General features: G+C 40.3%; 1 protein-coding gene across 5 annotated transcripts in view; it reads right to left on the bottom strand.

Annotated features, from left to right (window-relative positions):
• Positions 1-26,995, bottom strand: part of PLCL2 (phospholipase C like 2) — a 247,265-nt gene that overhangs the window by 189,790 nt on the left and 30,480 nt on the right. For 2 of the 5 annotated variants that reach the window (XM_526146.8, XM_054680394.2), the window contains exons 1-2: positions 11,036-11,175; positions 10,186-10,750 (exon numbers count right to left, since the gene is read on the bottom strand). In XM_526146.8, the coding sequence (XP_526146.3) occupies positions 10,186-10,512 (327 nt within the window). In that variant the 5' untranslated portion in view covers positions 10,513-10,750; positions 11,036-11,175. The other 3 variants (XM_054680393.2, XM_054680391.2, XM_054680392.2) reach the window with 3 other exon arrangements.

The following is a 26,995-nucleotide window of genomic DNA, read 5'->3' as shown; positions in this document are numbered from 1 at the left end:
GTGTGGTAAGTACATAAGGACTTTATGTGTATGTAACAAAATAGACTCCAAAAACAGACCCACACATAAATGGCCACTTGATCTAGGATCGAAGACCAATGCAGTGCAGTGGGAAAGAGATTCTGTTTTCAAATAAATGGTGCTGAATTAATTGGATATTTATATGGAAAGAAAATCTTTAACCCTACCTCACACCACACACACAAAATAAAATCCAGATCTAAACATGAAAAATAGAACAATAAGACTCCAGTGGTTAAATAAATGACTATCTTCATAGAATTAGGCTAAGTAAACATTTCTGAAACAGGACTCAAAAATAATAACCATAAAGAAAAATACTGATAAACTGAACTTCTCTAAAATTAAGAATTTTCATTAAAATATACCCTTTAAGACAGTGAAAAAGCAAGTCACATATTAGAAGACATTTTCAACATATATCTATATCTATATAGATACATGTTTCAACATATCTATATATGCTGAAAATGTCTTTTGTGATATATCACAAAACACATATATCATCTGAATAATTACATTGGCATTTAATATAAGCTATTAGCACGGATTGATAGAAATAAAAATCTAAGCGATATCCTTTATTTTCTTCAATAATAAACATTAAACCATATAAACAACTTGAATATATATATATATCACAAAAGACATATTCAGAAAATGTAAATTAAGTCCTACATACCATTTTTTAAAAAATAAAAACAACCCGACTTTTTAAATGGGCAAAAGACTTGAAAAAGCATTTTCACAAAAGAGAATATCCAAATGGCCAAGAAACATATGAAAAGATGCTCAACATCATTAGCCATGAGAGAAATTCAGCCAAAAAGCCACAGTAAAGTACCATTACATAACCGTCACAATAGTTACAATCAAAAAGCAGAAAGACAAAGAAACACTGATAATACCAAATGTGTGCATTTAGAGCACCTAGCATTCATATAACCTGGTAGGTGTGTAAATTGGCTGGACCAGTTAGGAAAATCACCTAATAGTATCTACTAAAGCTGAATGTACACATGTCTGTCCTATGATATAGTAATTCTACTGCTAATATTATTTTTAATGTATAGAAAATTATTTCTGGAAATATACATAAACCAGGGAAAACTTTGGAAGAGCATACAGATCTCTTTCAACAAATCATCAAATACTCCACAGATGAAGACATTCTCAAAACCAGTATTTCAATAGGAATTTTATTAGCTTCAATATGAAAACATCTGAATAATTATATTGGCATTTAATATAAGATATTAGCATGGATTGATAGAAATAAAAATCTAAGCAATATCCTTTATTCAATAATAAACATTAAACCATATAAATAACTTGAAAAAATACATTTACTATGCCTACAGAATATCAGAGTTTAGAATAAAAAATAAAAGGTAGCAGGAAACCATATGGAGAGAGTCATATGGCTTGTAATTCTGATGGTAGCTGCAAATGAGGTCACTGAACCCTCTGTGACCACACTAATTGGTCAAAAGCAAAAGAGGCTTCATCAGCAATGCTCATAGGGAACAGCCTATCCCTTCCTGGGCATTTTCAATTTAAAGAGCATACACCTGCTACCCATCAGTCCATCAGTCTCTGAGAGAGAGACACAGAATTTGTGTCAACCTAGCACTACATTATTTGGTTTGCTCTTAATCTTTACGATTTATAAACAGTCTTCAGGGTATATGCATACACAAGTATAGCATGTGTACACATGCAGCTATCTATAGCAAAAAACAAATTCACAAAAAATAGCTATTTTTTTAATCTAGAAGACCACATCTTGTTCTATTAATACTCACATACTGCAGTATTACATAACAAATTTTTCCAATTCTGTTATGCTAATATGCAAATAAATGAATTCAACCATAGCTAGGAGCTAAATGTACTAATCAGTATGGCCTTGTGTATCTCTAACTACAAAAGAATTTTACATGATCTCTTTCCGCTGTGAAAATCTCATGAATCTCCATGATTAATCACTTTTAAACCCAGCTGCTTGGTTTCTGGGATGTTAATATCTGCAATATCCAAATCAGTACATTTAGCACACTCCAAAAATATACTGAATATTGACTACACAGTAATGTGTTGTATTACTGTATTCTAAAATTCTATAATTAGTTGACAATTCCAAAACAATCATAGGAATAGATACTATAAGAAGCCCACCTAAAAAAACAAACCATTACTAATTGTTACCTGCTTTACCTTCCAGGACCCTAAAAATGCATAGAACTATAAATCAACTTTTTGTTAAAAAAGAAACAAAAATGGAAACTAACCCCCCTAAAAGAATTTCTAATCCATCAAAGGAGAGCAGAGAGGAAAAGGACAAGGTCCTGGTTTGTAGATCAGACAGAAACTTGAGGCACGATGGGCAGGACTATGGTTATGGCTTCATGTTGGTTAGGTACACATTGGTTTCATCATAAGATTCAGCCACAAAAAGCCAAACTTTTCTCATTAAAAATTAGTTGTCTATTTTAGTACTGGTAGAAACTGCTAAGATCAAGAAGTCAGAATGGCTTGGGCAAGTAGGAGAAGAAAGAAAAAAATCAAAGTCATCCAGAGGATGGAGTGGGAGAGGGTGATGGAGCAGTTCAAAACATGGACAGTCAAACCCGGTCGGAATGCTGGCTTTGCCTCTTACAGGCTCTCTCTAACCTTGCTTGGAAATTCCCAAACCTTGTAGAATGGGTTCCCTTGTCTGTAAGGGGAATGATAATGTCTCCTTACAGGTTCTGGCGAGACTTGCATGAGATGATGCATACAAAGCATCTCCTAGTATCTCTTCTTCACCCAATCCTTGCACTGCAACAAAGGGCAGAATTTCTACCGTTACATAACAAAACATGCTGAGGAATTAGAGATCGCACTCCTACAACTCTTATCAGTACTCCAGATTCCTTATGTATTTTATTTTTAATTATTAATTTTATAGCACTTCCAATGAATACCGTGTGACTAGCAAATATTAATGACAATAGAAGTTTAAGTAATTCAGTTCCTCAAAAATAAACAACAACTGAGCAAAAACTACAGATATCACTTAAAGAAACCAAATACCAGAAAACAGATTAAATCCCTTAGCAAACAATAATGTTCTCTTGCCATCCTTTTTAAACTTTGACAGCAGAATATAAATCAAAAGAAAATTTCAAAGGCCTATTCTTATTTCAGGGCACAAAAGGGAGCAATCATTTATATTAACATCTTACAGAACAGTTATAGAATCAACCAAATTCCTAGATCCAACTTTAAATGAAGGTATTTCCTTTGTTTTCAAAATTATGTGCATGAATAAATTTCTTCTTTGAAGCACACATCCCATTGAGTTTTATATTCCAATCAAAACCAGTTGGAGTTAAGTCTAAATAACATCTTCATCCAACTCCTAAGACTCATTCTTGTCCCCTTATTTATCCATTCACACATTTATTCAACAAATATATACTTAAACAAATACTTTTCACAAGACATTAAACTAGGTGTTTTCATAAATTCAGGATGAAAAAGATGTAGTTGCCTAAGAGGCAGAAGGACTGTATGGAGATACAGGGAGAGTGGTGGCTGGAAGACAGAGAAATAATTCATTCTAACTGGGAAGTGGTTAACTGAGGAAAACCTTAAAGATGACTAAGAGAGAAGGAAACCTGAGGAAACAGAGTTGTCACCATAAAGGCTAAGTTTAGGCACAGAGGGGAATCTCATGGGGCTCCAGCATAGGTTGTAAGGCAGTTTGTGAAAAGAAGATTACAAGTAAGATGACCATATTATTTATCGTCCAAGCTGAGATGCCTTTGAGAGTTAAGGGAGGCACTATTAATAATCTTGTCACAGCAAAAGATGTAAACCTGGATTGTCCTGGGCAAAGCAAGACATGTGGGTGCTTGGCACAATGAAATTGTATGTTCAATACCCTTTGATCCCATAGTTGGGGCTATTTACATGTGTGTGCAGTTGTACTGAGGTATCAGATTTAGAAAGACACCAAAACAATTACTGAGAGCATTTATGGAACATGTCTGAGAAATTTCCCTAGGCACATTCTGCATATTTCAAAAGACAAAACTTTCAAAACGAGCATGGCCATGTTAGTCTGCTCACCTCTCTAAAGGAGTCTGCTCAACTAAGAATCAGAAAAACACACTAATGCTTATTAGGTGCCACACACTGCTCACACATCAATCATCTCCTTTAATCTTTACAACAATGCTATGAGAGGAGGTTTTATTCTACCTGTTTTAGAGATGGAGTAACTGGACATACAGACTTCAGTATCTTGCCCAAGGCCATAAAGAAAGGAACCAGGGAAGCCAGGATCTAATCCAAGCCCCTAACTACAGACTTTCTATTGTTCCCACCACAATTCTGCCTCCTGAATAATCCAGATATGCAACATGTGGCCTGGGGGCAGCCCTCGACCACAGGATGCAGCCCAGCTGAGATTACTAGCTAAAACATGGTTCACCTAATTACCCCTGCCATGGGACCAAGTGCTAGTGGTAAGAGGGCCTAACAACCTGCCCTGGTTTGCCATTCTGGAATGGGTGGGTGCCAAGTGTCCTGCCAGAAGGCTGGACCATTCACATAATTGTTGCTGAAGCTCAATGCAATGAGTTATATACTTTGGGCACCCTAAAGCTATGGAATTACTCTGATACAAAGAATAGTGGCTGGCTCTAGCGGCTCTGACTTCAGTTTGAGTCACAAACGACACTCATGCTAAGCACAACCCTCTCAATTCACCAATCTTATCAGTAGAAAAAAGCTCAGCAGGCAGCTTACAAACATAACAGTCGCAGATCCTGTGGCCCACTGGTAAAAATATTTGAATCCCACCAATATAGAACAGAAAAGAAATTAAAGTAATCCAGAAGTCTGGTAGATAAGTAAATAACTGGCATCCAAAACTTAGTATTAAGAAGGAAGAAAGCATCTATTCTTGAACACATAAGTATAAAGTCTGAAGAAAAACTATAAATGTTCATACTTCATTTATATCTGCATTTAGGCTGTAAATAATGTTGCCCTATTTTGTTGAATATTGAAGCCTGGGTAACTTAAGCACAAAAAAAGAAAGTAAATAACATTCTAGTTTAGGCTCCTTGTAGAGCACAAAGAACTATAAAAGTGAACAGATTCTGGGATAGAACGTTCTAAGAAAATAACTTAAGTGGCCAATATCAGCAATTAATAAAATAAACAATTTCCTGTCAGTTGCCTATTTGGATTTGATGAAAAACCATGCAAATCAAATACAACCATTTGGGGGAGGCTGGAAAATGGAGGAGGAGGAAAGCAAAAGGGAGCACGTAGATTTTAGGGCATGAAAATTAATATACTCTGCTTTTGAAACCTAAACTGAATTGTGACAAAAGCTCTTTGAGCAGGCTAAAACAAGCAACCACGCTTTGGCCTTTCAACAGTTATCTTGTGTGGTCTAAAATGTATTAGCACAAAGTAAAGTGGGGAGTTGCTGATTGGCCATTAGATTTTTCTGACCTTAATGATCCAGGTTTCCTATCTATCCAGACAAATTCCCTTTGTTATCCAGCTACTGTCTGTTTAATTATTTATGATGTGCCCACAGGTTTGCTGGGCATGTGGTATCTTTGTTTCCCCCATTCAAAAAAAATGTCTAAAGTCAAATGCAGATATTATTTTTAAGATCCAATTAAAAAATGGTTACTGAGTATTTGTTACCTGTGCAGAACTGGTAAATACAGTCCAACTTCTGCCTGCAAGGAGCCTAGTTTATTTAAACCATGGGCCAAGACACATATAAAAGTTTTATTTCATTTAAATGTGTATAATAGATGTGAAAAGGCTGCTTGTTGTCCATGTTGGAGAGCTCAGTGTCAAGACATAGGTGAACATAGTAGTATAAAGACAGTAAAAGTGTTTCTTCTACACGACATGACACTATGACAATGGCAATAATGATATTAAGAAAAATAAAGGCTGCCACCTTGGGCAAGGTCAGATCATTGGTCCCTGTGAAGCTGCAAGCCCTGGTCAAGCAGCCACAACAGGTGACTAAAAGCCTCCTGGCTATGTTATCTGCCAACTTCTTCCACCAGCAGAAACAGAGATTCTTTTCCTTCTTCCAATATCTCCTACATTTAAAGAGGGCAATCAAATCCAATGTCTGAAACCACTGATGCTGCCTTAGCTACACAAAAAATTCAAACTGCCACTGTAATGTGGGGAAGCAATGGAGTGCAGCCATATACCCAAGCGGGATACAAGTAGCTCCAGCACCTGGGGCACAGGGTTAACCTCTCTGAACTCCGATTTCCTCCTGTCTCTGTGGTTAGCACAGGACCGAGTCAGAGAATTACGGTAAGCACTTTTTTCACGTGTTTTGCATGTAGTGAGTGTTTAATAAGTGTTGGCCACTGTTATTACTTCTAAATACCAAGATAAGGTAATGGCCGAATTTCCTACTGATTAAAAAAGAACCGAAGATTGCCATTGTCTGGGGATGAGGGGAGTGAAAGACCACAGAGACCTGGGAGTTTTTTGAGGTGATGTTAGTGCCCTATATTTTCATGATGGTGGTGATTAAATGACTGAATGTATTGGTCAAAGTTCACAGAACTCGACACAAACCAGTGTGAATTTTACTGTATGTAAATCATACCTCATTTTTTAAAGTATCAACCAAAGTATTTAACTAGTTCTGACTAAAATAAATCATCCACAGCAATAGACATTTTAACTTCATTTCTTTCTAAACTTAAACAGAAATCTAAGGCCTAAAATGCTACTTCATATTTTTAGACCAAGCTCTTGAATTAAAAGATTGAGCTATTTGCAAATAATGGATGCCATCTGAACAATTAACCAAATTAACTGTTTCAAAATAAAGCATAGATTATATTGAATAGAGTGATGAAATGAATTATGGAAAGAGAAAATGAAAGTGATGTTTTCATTTACTAGATTACTTAAGATGACAAACATAACGGCTTCTTCTCTAAAATCCAGTAATGAGCCTTTGTAAATAATCTCAAAAGTCGACCATTATTTTCAATAAGCTAAGGAAAAGTAGAAAAGTCTGGTGATGATTTCCATGATTTATTTATCATCTCAAGGTATTTGTAAAAGGTTCTACAAAGCTGCTCACTCTGAATTTTAATCAACACTGTTAACATAACCAAAGAGCTCTTTTAGTATAGATCTGTGCATCTATTTTGGCAGAAAATATTGTTTTACAACAATTTCTTACTCAACACCACATTTACAAAACAGATGGAGTACCAAATAAATTATTTTAAATGAGGAATAAGATTCGGGTCAGCCTACAGTGTATTTCTGCATATGCCCTGCACTTTAGCAATAGTCCCCCTTTCTTTGCCCACCTTATAGCACATTTAGGCCATTATTCTCCCTCTGATTTAAGGATCTCCAACAAAGAGGGCTGTCAAGACTGTAATGAAGATGGAAGCTAGGCGAGAGGCACAGTTCAGAAGCCCAACATTTCAACTAATACAACCCCATAAATACGGCCTCAGTTCCCCAGGTAGCATTCACTCCCTGCTATTCCCTCAAGTCCCCAATTATCACCTTGCTTACTAATCTACTCCTGCCTCTACTCAGAGACCACCTGACTGCATTCATCCCTTATATTAAAAAAAATAAGGAAACCAAGGAAAGATGTCACTATTGCTTTTTCACATGGGCTTCTGCTTTAGCTTTTTATTCTTTTTTTTTAAACAAAAGTGAAACATAATTTCTGCCATTCACATGACAAAACTATCTGTGCAGTATTTGTTGCTTTATGAAATTTGATGTTAAAGACTTTGTTTTCTATTAGGATATTGTCCTGATGCTGGAAGTTATCTTTAGAAAATACTACAATACATTCCAAAAATCTTGATGCTTCAAGGCACCAATTCAAGGGGAAATATACCAAGTAGTTAGTTACCTATTTAAATATAGCATTCTCTCTTTCCTATAACCCAGTATTGATCAACTTTCAACACTACTTCCATAATTTTCGAAAGTTTTAAGAAAATGCAAAGTGAAAACAGAGGCAAGAAAAAGGAGTATGTCAAGCCTTCTTTGGAGGTACAATACAATGAACAAAATATGGGACTGGTAAATCCAAAACCAATTGTTTTATAAATTAACAGAACTCAGAGAAAACATGTACTTTCTCCACTCATTCAATAAGCAATTTATTGAGCTGCTACTACATTCCTGGCACTTCATATCTAGGGTTACACTGGTGAACAAGAAGCCAAATGCTTTCTTTACAAAGAAGAAAAATGACAAAATATCCTTAAAAGTTTCAGAATTCAACATAAGTATCAATATCATTTCTAAAACCAGTGATTTTTGAACAATTAATCATTTCCCCCATGTGCTTCTAGAGCCTTCAATTAAGAAATGGTATCTATTGACAAGTTCCCAATTCCATATATCAGAAATACTAACAAATCATCCTTCTTGCTTATCGCCCAGTAATGTAAAATTAAAACAAACGTTTTTGTAATTCAGTAAGTTACACTATGAATCTCACTATGGACACTAATAAAGTGTGATTTTTTAATGCAAAAACAAGTATTCAAAACAATTAAAAGAAAGGGGTTAAAATTAGGTAGGCTGGTATCTTCTTTGGAATTGTCACCTCAAATTTTATTAACACCACAATGCAAAATCACCACAAATATTTTGTGACAAATAAAAACAGAAATGTCACATAACTCTGTCAATAGGATTGATTATCATGCACAGTTGAAAGCAACTTCCATGGAAACATAAGCTACAGAGTAAAAGAAAACGTAAGTCACTAAAAGCTATGTATGCAGCAAAAAGACACTTTACTTTCCTTAGTTTATCTCTAAGTGTGTGCTGCAGGTAGTTAATACACTTGATCTCCAAACCCTTCAAATTGTGTCCTTGCCCAGACATAAACTGTGCAAACAGATGACAAAGGGAAATGCAGTTTCACAATTGCCTCTAACATAGAGTAGCAAGATGGTATATTTCACTAGATTACTGCATAAGTTGATAACACCATCAGACATTTTCACAGTACTTGGAAGATTTCTGTAGGTCCAATAAAATTTCAGATACCACCACTGCCAACTCTCTTTACTGTGGCACGTTCTGCCCTCCCACCAGTTATCAGCCACAGGAAGGGTGGGTGCAGCCTGTCAATTTGCTTTGCTGCTCCCTGTCCTGATAACTCCTTGATTTTCAGAAAGCAATGTTTTCATTTGCTCCAAACTTGAGCGAGCCGAATGAGCTGGTCTTGCCTAAGGCTCTGCTCTTCTTAGCTCATCAACTATTTTTTTTCGCACTTCATGTCACGAAAAATATTTTTACATTGCGAACCAAAATGTAACATTAGAATGAAACTAACACAAACTCGGGAGTTCCTAATATTACTTCTTGAGTTTAAAATGCTCAAAACAATCGCTGGCTTTCTTCCGCTAACACTGTGCAAGCAAAACCAAGCAAACTGCCCAAAAGAACTTCCACAGTACTCGAGGCCTGCCTACTGCAGCAAGGAAAAAGATTAAATCGTGTGGAACTGTAATCTCTGAGCTTTTGAGCCTAAGAAAGCGGAAATCTGCATTTATGTTCAGAAATCTACTCTATTTTTCTTTGTGACCGAGTGACCGGATATTAGGAGATTTTGCACCCTCGAAGTGTAAACATTTGTAAGAGCCAACTAACTGTATACGGATCAGAAGAAACCTATTAAATAATCTCTGTTCACCCTCTGTTCGCCGCCTGGGATTTTTAAGAAAATGTTCTCACATTTCACATAATCCCTATCTGTGTTTAAGATACAATAGAAATCTTACAGGGAGTCTGTTAACCAGACCAGGCTACACATAAGAGTATGCCCTACCCAGGCAGGTACAAGGCCCTAATGCCAGACCAATCCTGGAAGAGGTGACAGCCCCAAGTTCAACTGAGGATGTCTGAGCACAGCTCCCCCTGCACATTAGGGATCACCTCTCCATTCTTTCCACATGCAATTTGCATCCAATCCCCGCTCAACCACCCCAAGCACCCATGCTCCAGTGGTTCCTGTTAGCGGTGGGCTTTCTCCTTCCACCACCACTCCCCCAGGGAGAAAATAGAACCCAAGGACGGCTGAGGGTGGGCGATGAGCGCCCTTCTCCCACCTACCTTGATGATGCTGCTCCGGCGGGGCAGGCCGCCCGGCTTGCTCTCCCGGGGGAGGGTACAGACGACCGCGCTGGGGGTCGGGGCGAGCGCAACGCCGCGGGGTCCCCTGGTAGGGCTAGCCCGGGCTTCGTCCCCGGACACGCCGAGGCTGCAGTCTCCGTTGGAAACCCCGCCGCTGTCATAGCGCGCCCGCCCGTGGCCGAGGCGACCTCCCCCGCCACCGCCTTCCCCCACTCCGGCTTTCAGGGCGCCCTTGGCGCCGAGGGCCGGGCCCGGGGAGGTGGGCAGGGCCCCGCCGGCGGCGCCCCCCCGGCCGCACTCCGCCATGGGCGCCCCGCGACCCGCCTGCACAAAGCCGCGTCCTCGCGTCCCCGCGTCCCCGCCGCCGCCTCGGGCCGCCGCGCGCGGCCCCTCCTCCTCTCCTCCCGCCGCCGCCGCCGCCTCGGCCGCTTCTTCCGCTTTTTTTTTTTTTTTTTTTTTTTTTTTTAATTTAGATGTGATGTTTGTTTCGAGCTCTCGCCTTGCGCACGGTTAAAGTCGCGGCGGCAGAATTATCGGAAGATTCCTGCAGGGGAAAGAAGAGAGAGACGAGTCAGCTCGGGCGCCGGCGGAGCCCCGGCTCTCGGCACCTGGGGAAGGAAAACACGCCCCAACACACGCGCCTCTGCGGGCGCCAAAAATAACCCGCGCGGGCCGGGCGCCCACCCCGGGGCAACCCGCGCCCACCTCAGGGGCCCCAGGCACCCACCCCGAGGTAACGGGGCGCCCACGTCAGGGGCTCGGGGCGCGCTTCCCCGGGGCTCAGAGCAACTGGGGTCGGAGCACCCGCCACGCAGGAAAAGGCGCCCACCTCCGGCGAAGGGCGAGGGGAAGTGGCGGCCGCCCCGACACTCTCTGGACACGCGGAGGCGGCTCCCGAGGATCTCCCGGCCCCGGGCGGGCGGGGGGCGACGCGTGGGTCTCTCCGGACCCTAACTCCCCAGAGGCTGCCGCGTGCCGAGCTCTGTCACGTCCCCTCAGAGCCCCGTTAAGGCCCGCGGCGCCGAGAGGAAGCGCACGGCGGGCAGGGGCGGCCGGGTATGACAATCGCCGTGCGGCCCCGGGGCAGCTCCCGGAGGGGGCAGCCCAGACCCACCCCACCCGCCGGCTGCTGTCTCCTCCCGAGCTCGGCGCTGCCCCCTACAGGCCGCGTGGTCCCTCCTCGGTCGCCCCCTGACCCACCGCGAGCCGCCTAGCTCCCTGTCGAGATTGCCGCCGTCGCGGCTGCTGTCACCGAGGCCGGGTCATCGGGCCGCGGGGACCTCAAAGCCGAGTGGACGGGAGCCCCAAGTCATTGCCTATCCTTCGCCTCCCCAGAGCTGCTGCAACTGTCAGTCACCCGCCCGGAACCCCGAGGGGCAACTACCGCGCAGGCCTCGGGGCCCGGAACAAGGGTCCCGGCGCTGAGGATCTCGGCCGCTGCGCCTCACTCCTGCCCCAGCCCCGCGCACGGAACTCGTTTCCTTCCCACCCAGTTCGGGACGCTCATCTCTGACTTCCCCAGTGGGTCAGACCCATTTCATACACTGGGACCAATTCCGTTCCCTTGGGCTCCTGATTGATTCAACTAGTTGGAAGGATGCTGAGGCAGGGGTGAAGGCTGGGGTGGCTGGCAGGCTATGAGGGGCAGAGGACATCAGCAGAGCCTATTTCGTGCCCTCTGAGTCTCCACACACAGATTTATCATTGAGACCTTCGCGATTCCCCTACCAGGGATGCCGGCTGGCCCTGCCGGCCTGCGGGGCCCAGCCTAAGTCAGGCTCATCTTTTGGGACAGGATCTCACTTGCAGCGCTACAGCCAGTCCCTCTTCTGGTTCTCACGCACCCACTTAAGGCGGAGTGACTGGCCTAAAAGTCCAAGCTGATCGTGTGGCTTCCGTTCGCAAATATCTCCCCTGGATCTCCCTCCCTGGAGCCAGACAAGACCCAAAACTCCGAAGGGTGAGACCCCAGACCTTCCACCGCCACCCCACGCCCCAGGCCTGGGCCCACCCACCTCTCCATCCCAGGCTCCGTGGGCTCCAGCTTCCTACCCTCTCTGGCACCCCAGCCCTTCCCCAACTCGTGTGCTTTCATTTCCAGGAATGCAGTCCCCGCAGGGCGCAAAGGAGAAACTAATAGTCCGGAGGGGGGGGGGTGAACTTAAAGACCTGGCTTTCATTAGCGTGGTGGTGTAACAGACTGCCAAGGAGCCTCTGAGGAAATGGACTTTACGTACATATACATACTCGCCCTTGCCCCTGAAGCAACATCAAATACTTTCATGTTATTCTTGGGGGCGTTTTAATTCTTCAGATCCTCTGAATTCGTGTTTTTGTACATCTCTTTCCAACCTGGGCCTACACACTAACAGAAATAGTTTTTTACATCGAAGGACAATGCTTAGTGTTTTATTCAGTCTCAACTCTTTTCTTTCTTTTTTCTCGTTGTGTTTCAGAATGTTTATTTTTTCTGTCTTGTGATAGTTTTGGAGGAAAAAATATTGAAATAATTCAAATCAGGCTCTTAAATCTGCTTTATTAAATTTATAGTCATAGTAGCCTGTGAGTATGCTTCGGGGGAGGAAAAAAGAATGCTGGGGTCTTTATTCTTCAAGTTCTCTAAGTTTGATATTTTGAATAAACACCCAGAGGTGTCTCTGCCTTTTGTGTGTTAGTATCTAATCTTTCCTGCATTTACGAGTCACTAGTAAAATGCTATGAAAGCCATAGATCCCATGGCTCTCACTGTGATTTTCCTGGGCTGAGTAGGGACTTAGTGATGTTTAACCCCTAGTATGCTTTTTATAGAAGCACCAGCTGATTCACCAGTGCCCTCCAAAGTGAGCACCTATCCATCTCACTCTGGACTCCCAACAGGTCATACCAGGGAGCTTCGTTGAAATAGACTTGGCATTTAAATTAAAATGTTTCCCAAAGCATCTTGGCAGACCTGTAACTAATGATGCCAGAGGCCCAAGGCCTGTGCCAGGTTCCTTTTTATTCCCATAAGTGCTTGTCTCCCACAAGCCACTGGTCACACGCCTGCTGATGTTATAGCAGCACTTCTTCATCCCACAAACAGCCCAACTGTAGGTACCATATCTCAGACGTGGTGAAGGGAAGCAGCATGTTCCTCTGACATGTAAGATGCTTGGCTCCCAACAGGCTTTTTAATAAGCTAAACTCAGATTTTTTCATCACAAATAGCGTAGTAAGTAATTGTTTTTCCTCATTCCTGCTTGTCTCTCTGCAGTCACTAAGTGGTTGCTGTCCATTCCTCATATTCCACAAGCAATATTATTGAAGAAATTGTAAATATTTTGCCAAAATTCTTGCTGAAGTGTTTTCATGGCATTGTGAAATTCGTAGAAGTTGGAGTTAGAAAAAGAGCCAAAATATCATAGTCATTCCTCAGCGAATATTGTCTAATGGTTCCCTCAGATTACATTTCAGAGCAGGGCAATAAAAGATAGGCAAGACATTAATAAAATGCCCATTCTAAATAGCTCCATGATGCTTATGCCAATTTATTTTGTCTGTATGCAAATGGTTGGATTCTGGTGAGTAACCTGCTCATATTTAAAGTAGATACCTTTAAAATCTCATTCTATCATGCCAGCAATACAAGGCTTTATCTCTTTTAAATTTTCTTCGTATTTCAATCCATCTCAGATTTTAATCATTGTCACTCTTCACCAAACTGTCTTCTATTTGCATCATCAATTTAATGCCCAGAACTTGAACTATTCAGACTCCCTGTTCCATAAGAACCTTCCTTCAGTCTCAAAAATAACACTGACTCAGTTTACTGACTTCTTGCCATCATTTATACCCTCATAGGTTATGAATTCATATCTAGTTTCCAGTTCACAGGCTCCAATATTAGGACTCTCCAACTTTTTTTCTGATTCAGTGAGTACTTGGCCTTCAGATTATTTTCTTCCTTAATGTATTATGACAATTTTCATTTCCCAAACCTCAATCACATGTTATTTCCTCTATTTCTCCAAAGATGCAGTTCAACCTCTGAGCCTTCATATTCAACTGCTGTTCATATGCTTAACATAAATGCTAACTAGAGCAGAAAGTAGATGACCAAAATGCTTTAAGGAAATAGTAGATTATATCAATGTACTAGTCCACACTGGCTACTCATTTGCTTCCTGAGTCAATCCAAGGGGTTGATTTTAATCTATTATGCTCCTACAGCTTAAATTATATTTATTTTATCATGATCCTCAACAGCAAGAAATATGTAGCGATTGATTGCCTTTTTTCCTGAGCAGTAATGTGGCAAATTAGACCTGCCAAAAGCTTTCATTTCCATATTTTCCTCTCTTCTGACACTAGAGATCCTTCACCCATTTTCCTTGGATCCATCTTCCACAAGTGTATATGGCTGCCAAGAAGTTAGGCACTCAGGGAATTACAGCTATGCTTTTCAGCCACTGAGGAACTACTTTGCGAGTTCATTAAGTTTTTTCAGTGGCTATTGGTAGCACTTTGAGGGAATCTATTAATCAATGGGAATTTGATAAGATCATTCTATCAGCAAAAGGATACAATATGATAGACTAATATGAGTCCCTCAAAAATAACTGTTACTTATTACACTGGTTTTATAAATGCTGTCTCATGTATATGATTCTATGTCTACCACTATTTTATTACAGGAGTCATTGCAAACTCAGATGTGTATGGGGGCCAGGTAGGTAATGTAATGAGTGAAGTTGGAGGGATTTGTTTCATAATAGCATCATAATTCTTGTTTTTCCAACAACGATATACTTTGCATATCAGAGTAATACTCTTCCTGATTCACTTCTGGCTTTCTAATTTTGATAGGGCCTTGATACAAGAAATATTTCACTTTCCTCTTAACTCTAAAAAAGATGTGTGAGCATACTGATAAATAGCAACTGACACCCAGCCAGGTGTAGTATGGCAACACGGAATGTTAGACTCAGGTACTCTGGTGAGAAATCTTTTTGCTACCTTGAGGGAATCTTGGCTCAGTGCTGCCAAGACCATCTTGTTTTTCTAGAGAAGCCAAAAATCTGGAACATAAAACTTGTTATTAGTTAGTTCATTCTCTTAAGGGAAGGACATCCACAAATTGAGGTCTTCACGTATTGTTTTTTATGAAGTCTACAGAGAGACCTATTTTTTTCCTATCCCACCTCCAAACCGCATGATAAGCAAAGTTTAGCAAATGCCTTCCAAAGTCTACATTTCTTTGGGTCTTGTCAATCTGTTTTTTATTGACAGGTTTATTTTCATGAGTTTTAAGAAGTCAGAATATCTGATGACCACATCATTTTACACATCCCAATATGTGATGTGTTGCTACCAACCTACTTCCCTTCATCTACCCACTCCCAAATCCCAACCCCAGGAATATTTCATCTCTGAAATCTGAAACTCAGAGACTCATTGTCTTGCCAGAAACTCTGCCCTTTCATCAGTCCCATTGTCTTACTTCCCCCAAACCCCCCTGCCAGTCTTAGCAAGACCTGTACTTTCTCCACCCCTTCCCAATCCCTTGGTCTATCAGCACCCCTTTTTATCCTTTTTCCCCCGACCTAGCCTGGGCCTCATGACCAAGACCTTCAATTAAACCACATTCTCACTAGCATCCTAGATCCCTCACATTCTTGTCCTTCTGCTGTGCCCACCTTGACAATATACAGCTTTGCATAAATCTAACTATGGCTTTCTCCGTGCATGCCCCCAGCTGCCACTCTGCTGTGGAAAAAAAAATCATATAGCTAGGCTGTGTTACATGTGTATGATTTCCGTCTTCAGCAGAGCCTCTGGTATATTGAGCAATATTTTACCGTTTGCTAATTGCCATAAATCTTTATTCTCCAAACTGTTACTCTTCAAATCCCAACTAACCCACTAGCTCTCAATATCAGCAGTTGTCCTAGGATTCTCCTTCACAAAATGCACCAAAAAATAAACTGCTTTAACTTTTTTTCCATTCCACTTATTGTTACTTCACCCACCACCCCTGCTGTCTGAGGCTAACCCTGAATCAGAAACCATCTATGTATATTTTCTATGCTTATTGGACTCTTCTGCTGTGATGTGATTGATCTTTTGATACCAAGGTGTTTTGTTACCCTCTAGTTGGCAGAAGCTGGAATGGGGTCTTCCCTGAGTGAGAGGCCAATCCCAACTTCAATCATACAAGGGCAGGAAGGAGTCAGGGATTTGGAAGACAGCCTTAGACCACTTTCTCTCGGGTCTGGTGCCTTGAGTCTTCATGGGTGTTCCAAGGGAGTGAGGAGAAGACTAGGGCCTCCAGGATCCAGAAGGGGAAGAAGTTGCCTTCATCAGAAACCCCATGAGGCTGAGCCTGTGGGCTCCGAGGATAGGGCCTTTGTGTTTAAATGTGCTTTTTATGGTCTAATTCCCCCAAGTTGTTAATAAAGAGGGGTTAGTATTAATAGCTCCTCTCAGCTGTACCATCATGGATAAAGTGATGGCCTCTGAAAGACAGAGCTACTCCTTCTCTCACCCCCACAGCCAGTGTGATGGCTGTGGCAGCCATGAGTGAGATTCCAGGGGAAAGTAAGTCCCTGAGTTAAAGAGGCAAGCGGTAAGCAGAGTAGACCAACCCCTCAGGGAGCTTCTCTTTCCTTCGTAAATCTTGAAGCACTGAGGCAGTTCTTCCAGTTCTTCTACCTTGCTTTGTCACATCTCTTGGTCCATTCTCTATGCATTTTGCTTTCTTCCACATATAAATACATTCTAGACATCCCTTCCTAAAAATTTTTCCTCAACTCTCTTTCCTTCTCAAGCTACACCTTCTCACTCTCCTTGCTCCTCACACCGAAATTTCTGTAAAAAAATATATATATATTCTTTTCTCTCTGATGTTCATTGTTCTTTTTGTTACCAGCCTATTGTAACTGGCTTCTATCCCCTTCTATGGAAACTGTCCTCCCAAAGATCATGGTTAAAATCCTGTATCGACAAACGCAATGGCTACTTTTTAGTCTTTACCTGTCTTGGTGTTTGTGGAACATTTAGTATTGCTAACTCTCCTTTTATTGTTGAAACTCTCTCTTTTCCTGATGAGATTCTTGGCCTGACTGTGCCCCAGGAATCTTAAACTCAACATACCTTCATTTTAATTCCTTGAATCTGTCCTTTATACATCTGTTTTGTTTTGCTATCCATGCTGTAGACTAACTGAATGAAGAACTCAGCATCAACTTCCACTCCCAGGGCCTCCTGTTCCAGTTAACCATCGAGGCATTGTAAATCAACTGAGAAGTATCTTTCAAACTCATTCCCACCAGAATGGCCTGCTTTACTGTCTCATTGCACTATTGTCTATTGGACTTCTGCAATAGCCTCCCAACCCTGCCTGTCTCTACTCCCTCCCAACTTCAATCTATTTCTCAAACCATCAAAGCATTGTCCTGGAGGATCACTACTCAACCCCAAAGTCTCCAACAGTTCACTTTAAAACAAATTTGATTCCCTTTGGGAGATGCACAAGTCCCATCATAACCTGGCCCAATCTTCCTTTCTAGCATTGTCTCCTACCTAGATATGTTCCATAAATGCTAGTCATGTCAATCTACTTCCCTGAAAAGGCCATGCAGTCTCACCCTCAGTGTGTTTGCTTATGGTGTTTGCTAGGTTTAGAATTCCTGTTTCCCTCTCTCCATTGGAAGAACTTAGAGGCATCCTTCAAGAAAACACAAATGCTTCCTCCTTTGATAAGATGTTTCTGACTCCGGAAAATTAATTGCTCCTCTAGGCTCTTAAAGCACTTAGTACATACCTCAACCTCGACAATGGCCCTCATTATAATATACTGCAATTATTTATGTATGAGTCTTTTTCCCCACATGAGCTTGAGATCAACAGAGCATAACTTACAAATCTTTTCTCCATACTAAATGAGCTCATCAGAGTTTGACACTACATAGGATAAATCCTCAAACTGTCTGCACCAGCCCAGGACCTGACATACCATATATCTTCCATACATTTGTTGATTTTAATTAATAAGCCTGTTTTAAAATCCATCTTTGCCCTTCATATGCTTATAAAACCCTTTCTTATTTCATAAGGCCTCTTTCCTTGGTTCGACTGAATATGTTTTATTCTGTGCCTTCCAACTTTTCTTCCTATTTTTCCTTAGTAACTAATACAAATAAGTTCATCATGTTGCTAGCATTTATAAATTATATATGTATTGTGTGAAAAGGACTGTATTTGATGCTGTGGGGGGAAGGTGACTGGGAGTTTGGGGTAGGAAAATGGAGGCTTATTTTTCATTATGTATGCATTACAGTTCCAATTTTTAAAGTAGTTAAAAATAATAAAGGGAGCAGTCCCAGCCCTGCTACGGTTAATAAAAATTGTGACCTATCTCTGAGATGTAAGATTAACAAAACCTTACCAGACCAAAAACATCACCCCTTCAGCTTGGCACACTGCCTGACTCCTTTCTTAATTAGTTGGAAATTCTAACCATCAACAATACACAACACAAGAGAGGACACAATCTCCAGAATGTTGCTGTTAAAATGTAAAAATTACCTGGCAAAAGGAAGCTTCCCTAGACAGCTCCCACTTACGCTCATTAGCAAAAAATGAGCTAAATGTCACCCTGTTCTTTTTGGCAGAGACATATGGCATTCACATGAGAGAGAAAAGACAGATTAATCTTGTTACCCAGAAGGTGGCAGGACAAGTTTCGGGGGGGCTCCCTCCCATCCCCTACTCCAAAAAACCTTAGAGGGCGGCTTGGGCAAGTGAGGAGAGGTTGTGAGCCACATTGTGGTTTTATAATCTGGCTCAATGTCTGCCCTGAGACAGAGAAACACCTAAGAGAAGGGTTGGGAGGGCAATGAGACTTGAGAGAACCTAGGCCTTGGAGGAAGTGATGGAGCTGGCTTGCTGGACAGGGGTCAGAAGGTCATTCCAGGGAAGATGGGCAGCCCAAGTGAAGACACATCCAAGTTCCTCTTCTACTCACTAGTCCCTATGCAAATGTTTCTTGCACTATTAAACTTTAGTTAAGACACGATGAAGAAGAGGCCTTAAATGTTCTTTTAGAATCATATGACCATGTAAATAGAGGATCTTGAACTCAACTGGGACAAGGACAAGAACTAGAGGAAGTGGATAAGCTGTAGCCACAGGGATTTTGGGTGCCACAGAAAGGAAATTGTCCCTGCTCTGACATTAGGCACTGATATGCATTACCAGCAAGGCCTTGGAATTTCCTTTTCACAAGAACCTTAAGAAGGTAGACAGTTATCTACAGGGATGGTATGAGCAGTTCCAGCCTGAAGGCAAAGGTCATAATGAATGACTCCCTTTGACCTGCTGATTCTGGGTATTTAATCACAGATTTTTAAAAACATTTTTGAAGTCAAATTAGATGTTAGAATTTTTTTCTCAGTTTTCTTTGTCTTCATTTTCATGGAATTACTATTTGGTGTGGTGTAATGAAATGTTTCAGCCCTCTTCCAAACACGTATTTCTCACGGGGGTGTTCAATTGCCTATTTACTGTTTTGAAATGGAATACCTTTGTAATCATATATTCCTGCAGTTTGAGTTCACATGTTTCATCTAGCTGGTCCATTTTTCTGCCTTTTAAATTAGGTTCACTAGTTTATTTTTATCATTGAGCCAAAGATCTCAGGATGTTCTCTGCTTGGGGTACATTTTCCACTTGAAGAATTATAAAATGACCCTCTTCCTAACATGGTAACTTCTTTGATGCTGTACACTTGCTGTGTTTGTAACAGTTAGGGGAAATTAAAGTGTCTGGTAGAGTACAATATTAATGCTATTAGAGTACATGGAGAAATTTTAAATCTCCCTCAATCTCTATTTCTGATGATGGATTCCTTGGGGTTTTAACTCTATGTTGTATTCAAAATAGTGTTTGGTTTTTTTTTAGTCATCATATTCTCCAGTGTCAAACTCAGCATTATTGCTTCCACAAATACTTTGTACATTGAGCCATCTCTATGTTATTTTATTCATCTGTTCCTCTAAGAAGTCCTTGTTAATCTACAGTGACATTTCAGCCATAAAAATGAGCTCAACCATCTCTGTTCTGTCTCTCTTTTCCTTTTAAACACTCAGCTTAAATCTTAAGTCTTTCATAAGCTCTCTTCTCTGCAGTGGTGAGTAAACATTTCATTCCAGCAGTCTACTGTTCTCACTCTTACTTGTAGGGAAATTCAAACCTTCTGTCTAATTTTGGGTATTAGGAAGCAGCCTGGCTGTGTAACTTAGCCCCCAGACCCAAGATACTCTAGCTGAGAGTATGGATCAGAACCCTTGCCAGTTGGTCATTGCTTGGCATAAGACAAATCCTTTAAACCTTAGCCATTTCATTTTCCTTCTTGGTCACACAGGGATAAAAATGGTGACCTGTCTCCTGACCTGCCTCCTGATCTGCCTGCCAGGGTGGATGCAGACCAACATTTGCAAACCTTAACGGACAATATGAATGCTGATTGGAAAGAGAGCAACTGGAGCTCACAAATAATTTCCCCAAAGGTCAATTAGACCCACAAGATATCTCTGGCATACAGAGGAAGTATCGGCCTCATCTATATTTAATGTAATTCCCTTCTCCCTGGTCCCATTAAAGAAGAGTTTGGGGTGCAATAAATATTTCATGATAAAAATGTCCATGCACCCACTTTCCAGAACCCCAGCCAGTGACCCCCTTATTTCCACTTTGAATATAATAAAATGTCTGTTCAATAACAGAATATGGATATTTGTTGGAACATACAAACTACATTCTCTTTGCAGTGCTATTGGCAACTGATTCCTATGTATTATGTTGACTTGGGGATTGTTTATATACCCACTCACCCCTCAGCACACAGCATGTTATAAAAACGTCTTACTTTTAAATACAAGCTGATAATTCTGAAGAGAAGGAAACGTAAAACATCGAGAATACAAAACCTAAATCATAATCTCATCAACAAAGAGCCGGGGTAGCACAGCAACCAGAGACTGTAATGGGGAAAACCATTTCTGAATCCAGAAAGGTGGGCAAGTAATAGGGCTCATGGGTTGGGAATAAGATTATTCATAAGTATCAAAATTAAAGAAAGTGTCAGGAGAATTAGGGCTTTCCTTGTGTGGCTGGCTTGGGAGCCCTACTTGTTTCTGGCATGTGTGGAATAGGGAGCAGAGACGAAATAACAAAAACTTATTTTGTTTCCCTGTGTGAGTCAATTTACAGTAATTCCAGCCCTCAGGATGGGACACGCGGGCATCATGAGCTAAGCAGGGTATCAGAGATGTAGCTTCACATCCCTGAACGCAGGCCCTTCAGAGGGAGTACATAGGGACTCTGGGGTGGGCCTGCTTTGAGATTTAGGTTTCACAGACTTATTTCATCAAGATTCTCTTTCCAGGATTTGGAGGCGGGATTCCTGTGAGTATAATTTAAGCCTTCAGCAGCAGCTATACTAAAAAAAGAAGGTCAGTTTGAAGATAGAAAAGTGAAGCAACGGATATCGGGTCTATCAGTGATAACAAAGAACGCTCATCTTCTTCTGAGCCAGATTGTCTCCCTCAGTGAGCGAGAGGGAAGGAGGAATGCCGTGCTGAGAAGAGAAAGAGGAGCAGGTTGAACATATTTATTCCCATTGTACGGATGAGGCACTGAGGCATAATTAAAGTTATATCACTTGCTCAGGGCCAAGTATGGCTCCAAAGTCCATTAACTTTACCACTGTGGAATACTGAGGAGAAAAAAATGCCAGGACACCCTCCTGGAAAGTGCAGCCCAAAAGGAATGGTAGCTATGTGAACATCTCTACATCTTTATTATCTTCAGCAGATTGGGACCCAGTTCAGTCATCCTGGTTAGCTATTCCTTTGCTAGGGGCACCTGGGTTTGGAGAATTCCACTCCATGAATCTCTTGCTTTCTGCTTCCCTTCCTGAGGTCACTGTACAAAAAGACAAAAAAAACCACATCAGAGTGTTCAAGTAGTACCACCATCTTGGGGAAGCCTTGAGGGTTGACCATGTACCACAGTGGAGAATCAGTGAACATTCAATATGCACCAGGCACGATTTCAAGAGCTTCTTGTGCTTCACCTCACTTAGCCCTGACAGAAACTCTGATAAACAGCTAATTTTATTTTCTCCATTTTACAGATAGGCAGGCTAAGGAGGCACAGAAAGGTGAAGTGACTTGCCCAAGATCTAACCACAGTGAAGACAAGCTAAGGCAGAGAGGAGTATGGGAGAAAAGGTCGTAAGCCTTAAATGCAGTGCACAGGAGCAAACCCAGTCCTCTGTGTTACGAGGCTGAGGGGGATGAGGATTCTTGGCTGTGGGAGAGAGGTTGGGGCAGAGCTGACTTTTGTTCCTGCTGCTGCTCCAGGCAAAAGCCTTAGTGGAGCCTGAGGTGAGTCTCATCGGCTTAACACCTGACCTCAGGCTCCCCTGGAAGAACAGTAGTACTCCCTTATCTTCAGGGGATATGTTCTAAGTCCCCAGTGGATGCCTTAGCTGCAGATAGTACTGAAACCTATATATAACACATTTTTTTTTTCGATCTTATAACTGAGAAGGCTACTAAGTGACTAATGGGAAGGTAGCATATACAGTGTGAATATGCTTGACAAAGGGATGATTCATGTCTCCGGTGGGATGGATGGAGGGGGATGTTGAGAGATTTAATCAAGCTATTCAGAATGTTGTGCAATTTAAAACCTATGAATTGTTTATTTCTGAAATTTTCAGTTTAATATTTTTGGATGGCAGTTGACCATGGATAACTGAAACTGAGGAAAGCAAAACTTCAGATAAGGGAGGACTACCGTAACAACGGAACACTTGACATGAAGCGAAGGAGACACAGGAAGAGAACTTTTAGCAGCGATTTCACCCTGGGGATGAGGAAATGTGAAGAGCTCACCAGGGAACTTTCTCAAAGCTGCCTGGCTAGAAGAGGATTGTGTTTTAGATGATACAATCACTTATCTAGAAAACCCAACAAATCCTCCCCAATCAGCCTGTGGTAAAAATGAGTTCAGCATAGTCACAGAACATACCAGCTATGTAGTTTGCAGGAGCCCTTTGCAAAATGAAAATTCAGGGCCTCTTGTTCAGAAATTATTAAGAATTTCACGAAGGTAACAATAGAGCATTAAACCGAGTTCTGAGAGCAGGACCCTGTGTGACCACAAGGGTCACCCTTGAAGCCAGTCCTTGTTCAAGGCATGTCTAGGAGAAGCTGGCCAAGTATAAAAAGAAACTCATAGAATTATAATTACAGCTCTCAGTACTAAAGCTTTAATGGCAGAATCTGTGCTCAAATAAGAGAGAAACTATAGCAGACAAATATTAGGAATAAAGTAGAAAAATAGACTTATGGAAACTATGGAATCATAGGGCAAGGGATTGTAAAGCTTCTTTCTACTTATACAAATTAATCATATACTGGGAGAGAAAAAATGCACTAGAGTTAATGCAAAAAACAATAGCATGAAACCTATGAAACCATATTCTCATATGACAACATAACAAGATAATTATACTTAAATAGGAAAAATGGAATTCCACAGAAACAAATCTACACAGAAATAAAAATTAAATATTTCACATTAATTTATGTAAAGCTATAGTAACAACAAATTTAAATAGCCTGAGATGCTAGCAGAAATGTACTAAAAAGGAAATTTATCTCTTAGATATACATTAGTAAGAAAGAATAAAAACATCATTAATTAATTCTGTATTAAATAATTCTAAAATGGAATAATGTAATGAATCAAAACAGAGTAGGAATATAAAAATACAACAGACATTTTAAATATAAAGGAGGAACAATAGGAATAAACCAACAAAACAAGAGTCTGCATGTTGACAAAATGGACAAAATTGATAAACTATTGACCCAATGAAAAAGAAATTACAAGTTAGTGAAATCAGGGAAAAGACAATTAAAACAGCGTAGATTTTATTAAGTGTTAAAGAGCATTGTTCTTAGCTGTAAGTGTATAGCTAGTTGAGCAATCATGTTCATATGATTTCTCACAAACATGTAATAAAAACATATGCAATTAAAAAACATGATCAATTCCTGATACATAGATAGGAAAGGTTAGATATTATGACCCTGATGCAGTAACTGGAGAATTTTTCTAAGCTTTTAAAGAATAAATAATGTTTTATGCTGCTTAAATTGCTCTCCAAAAATATTTTTAAGGTGTTATGTTTCTTTAGGGAACAATATTTCTAAAGTAAATTTGTTGAGCCTCAAGCTTGTCAGGGCTAGGCAATCTCATTAATGAAACAAAGATGCAAAACCTTAAGCAAGATTTCAGCAAATGAAATGTAATAGGTTAAAAAAATTGTCCAGTATGGAAAAAGCAGGATTTACTCCAAGTATATTAGAGTAAAATATTTAATAAAATTAATCACAAAAAATAAGCAAAATAAATAAGGATTACTGCCTTAATAGAGCATAAATGCATTAACAGTAAAAGTCAACTATAAATACTAGCATAATGTACTTAAAAAGGAAACAATGATATGTAAATACAATGAATAAAATTTTATTATAAATTCTGTTTTAGCAAGTTAATGCAGCTATATCTAAAAACTAGAAATAAACAACAAGCCACAAAAGTATTAAGGAATTCAGAAAAAAATCAGACGGTTTAACAGAGTCACAAAATTCAATGCCATTTTTTTTTTTAATTTTTAGTGACAGGATCTCACTCTGTTGCCCAGGCTGGAGTGCAGCGGTGTGATCATAGCTCACTGCTGCTTCAAACACCTGGGCTCAAGCGATCCTCCCACCTCAGCCTCCCAAGTAGCTGGGAGTACAGGTGTATACCACCATGACTGGCTAATTAAAAAAAAAAAATTTTTGTAGAGATAGAGTCTTGCTATGTTGCCCAGGCTAGTCTTGAACTCCTGGTCTCAAGTGATCCACTTGCCTTGGCCTCCCAAATTGCTGGATTACAAGTGGGAGCCACCACACCCAACCTCAATGGTATTTCTTTATACTAATGACATACCAGTAGAAAATACAGAGTTTTCATTAAAACTATGAAAAAAGTTAACGAAATCAATTCAGAATAGATTGACTAAAAAAAATATGTAAAACCCAGATGAAAAAATAAAGGAATATATAATAAATAAGCAGAAATCAGGCATTTGGAAAGCCTAAAATTAGAAAAGATGACAAAGAAAACACCTGAATTTTAAAGAATGCAATACTGATATTGCTATAATGGTGTAGTGTGGGATACTGTTACATACTATATATTAAGTGATAGTATCCTTACTATTACAGTATGTACATACTAACAGTAATGTACTATTACACCAAATACTGTTACATAAATTAAATGTTTCAAAGTAGTTTTACATTAACCATGTTTGAATGGATTTAAAGTCTCATTTTTTATAAAGATGCTTCTGTTTATGAAGAAAGAAAAGGAAATGCTATGCTATATTGCAACATGACCACAACAGTTACCAAATTTTGGTTATACAGTGCAATTGCACCACAGGTTTCACTTAGGAAAATTCAGCTGTACTTACTCTCATCCCTATTTGATGTAATTTTAAATGCTGCCAAATTCTGTTTTGTCTTTCTCACCTAGGAGTCCAGGAGAAATTAAGTCCGAATTCACTAAGACATCCATTCCTAGTATGTAATGTATTAATATTAACTTATTTCCTTGAGATGTAGGATTGTGTTAGCTATCACATTTTTTTTTTCTCAATGTTGGGAGAATTGAGAAAACAGTCACCACAATCATTTTCTGTGTTCTGTGGTTCAGAAGAAGATTCCTAGTAAATTTGCTAAAAATTGACTCATGCACATAGAATGGGTGAATTTTAGGTTGTATAAATTATACCTCAGTGAAGTTGCTTTAAAAAAAAATTATTTAGCTATTAAAAGAGCAAGTGGTTTCCTCTGAAAGAAAACCAGACACCAAGACTGTAGAACAGTGTTGTCCAATAGAACTTTCTGCAGTGTTGGAAATGATCTGTATCTGCATTCTTTAATATTGTAGACACTGGTTGGTGTGGCTTATCACCCTGTGAAATCTGCCTAGCTAGTGTAACTGAGGAGCTGAATTTATTGTATTTAATTTTAATTAAATTTAACTAGCCACATGTGGCTAGTGGCTAGCATATCAGATAGTGCAGCCACAGAGAATTTTAGGGTCGCACCTAAGGAGACTCATCAAGGGGTGTGAGTTGACCTCCTAGAAAGTTTTTCAGGAAAACATTGGCTAACTAGAGTCCTAGAGACACTGACTTCACCAAAGTCAAATTCTCTACCTTACACTTCCTCAGAAGCCATAATTCCAACTCAACTCATTCCCACCTTCACTAATCCCTCATCAAGAGCCCACGACGGAGAGTCTACACACTAACAGCTGCTTTATATTTCAGTTTGAGAAACACTCCCTTCACAGATGGGGAAACTACGATCCAGAAACCCTAATAACTGGGCTGTTTTATTCCTTAGACACCGTAGATGCAATGTCCAAACCCTAGGGGTTCCTCAAAGGCTATAGAAAATGTTTCAGACCTTAAATCAATCAATCAATCAATAAAATATTGGTTCAAAAATATAAAAAGGGAAAAACAAAATCAATGAAAATTTTTATTGCAGATTTGTTAGAAACTCACTTACTTTTCAATAGAAGTGAAGTTATAATCACTGACTGGGAGTGTGGTTAATATAGTTAATATGATGATGGGTGAGTTCCCACCGTTAGTGTCTAGGGCATTTGA

The sequence above is a fragment of the Pan troglodytes genome, chromosome 2 (assembly GCF_028858775.2).
Source record: "Pan troglodytes isolate AG18354 chromosome 2, NHGRI_mPanTro3-v2.0_pri, whole genome shotgun sequence".
NCBI classification, from domain to species: Eukaryota; Metazoa; Chordata; class Mammalia; order Primates; family Hominidae; genus Pan; species Pan troglodytes.
This window is presented reverse-complemented; position numbering and strand designations above follow the sequence as displayed.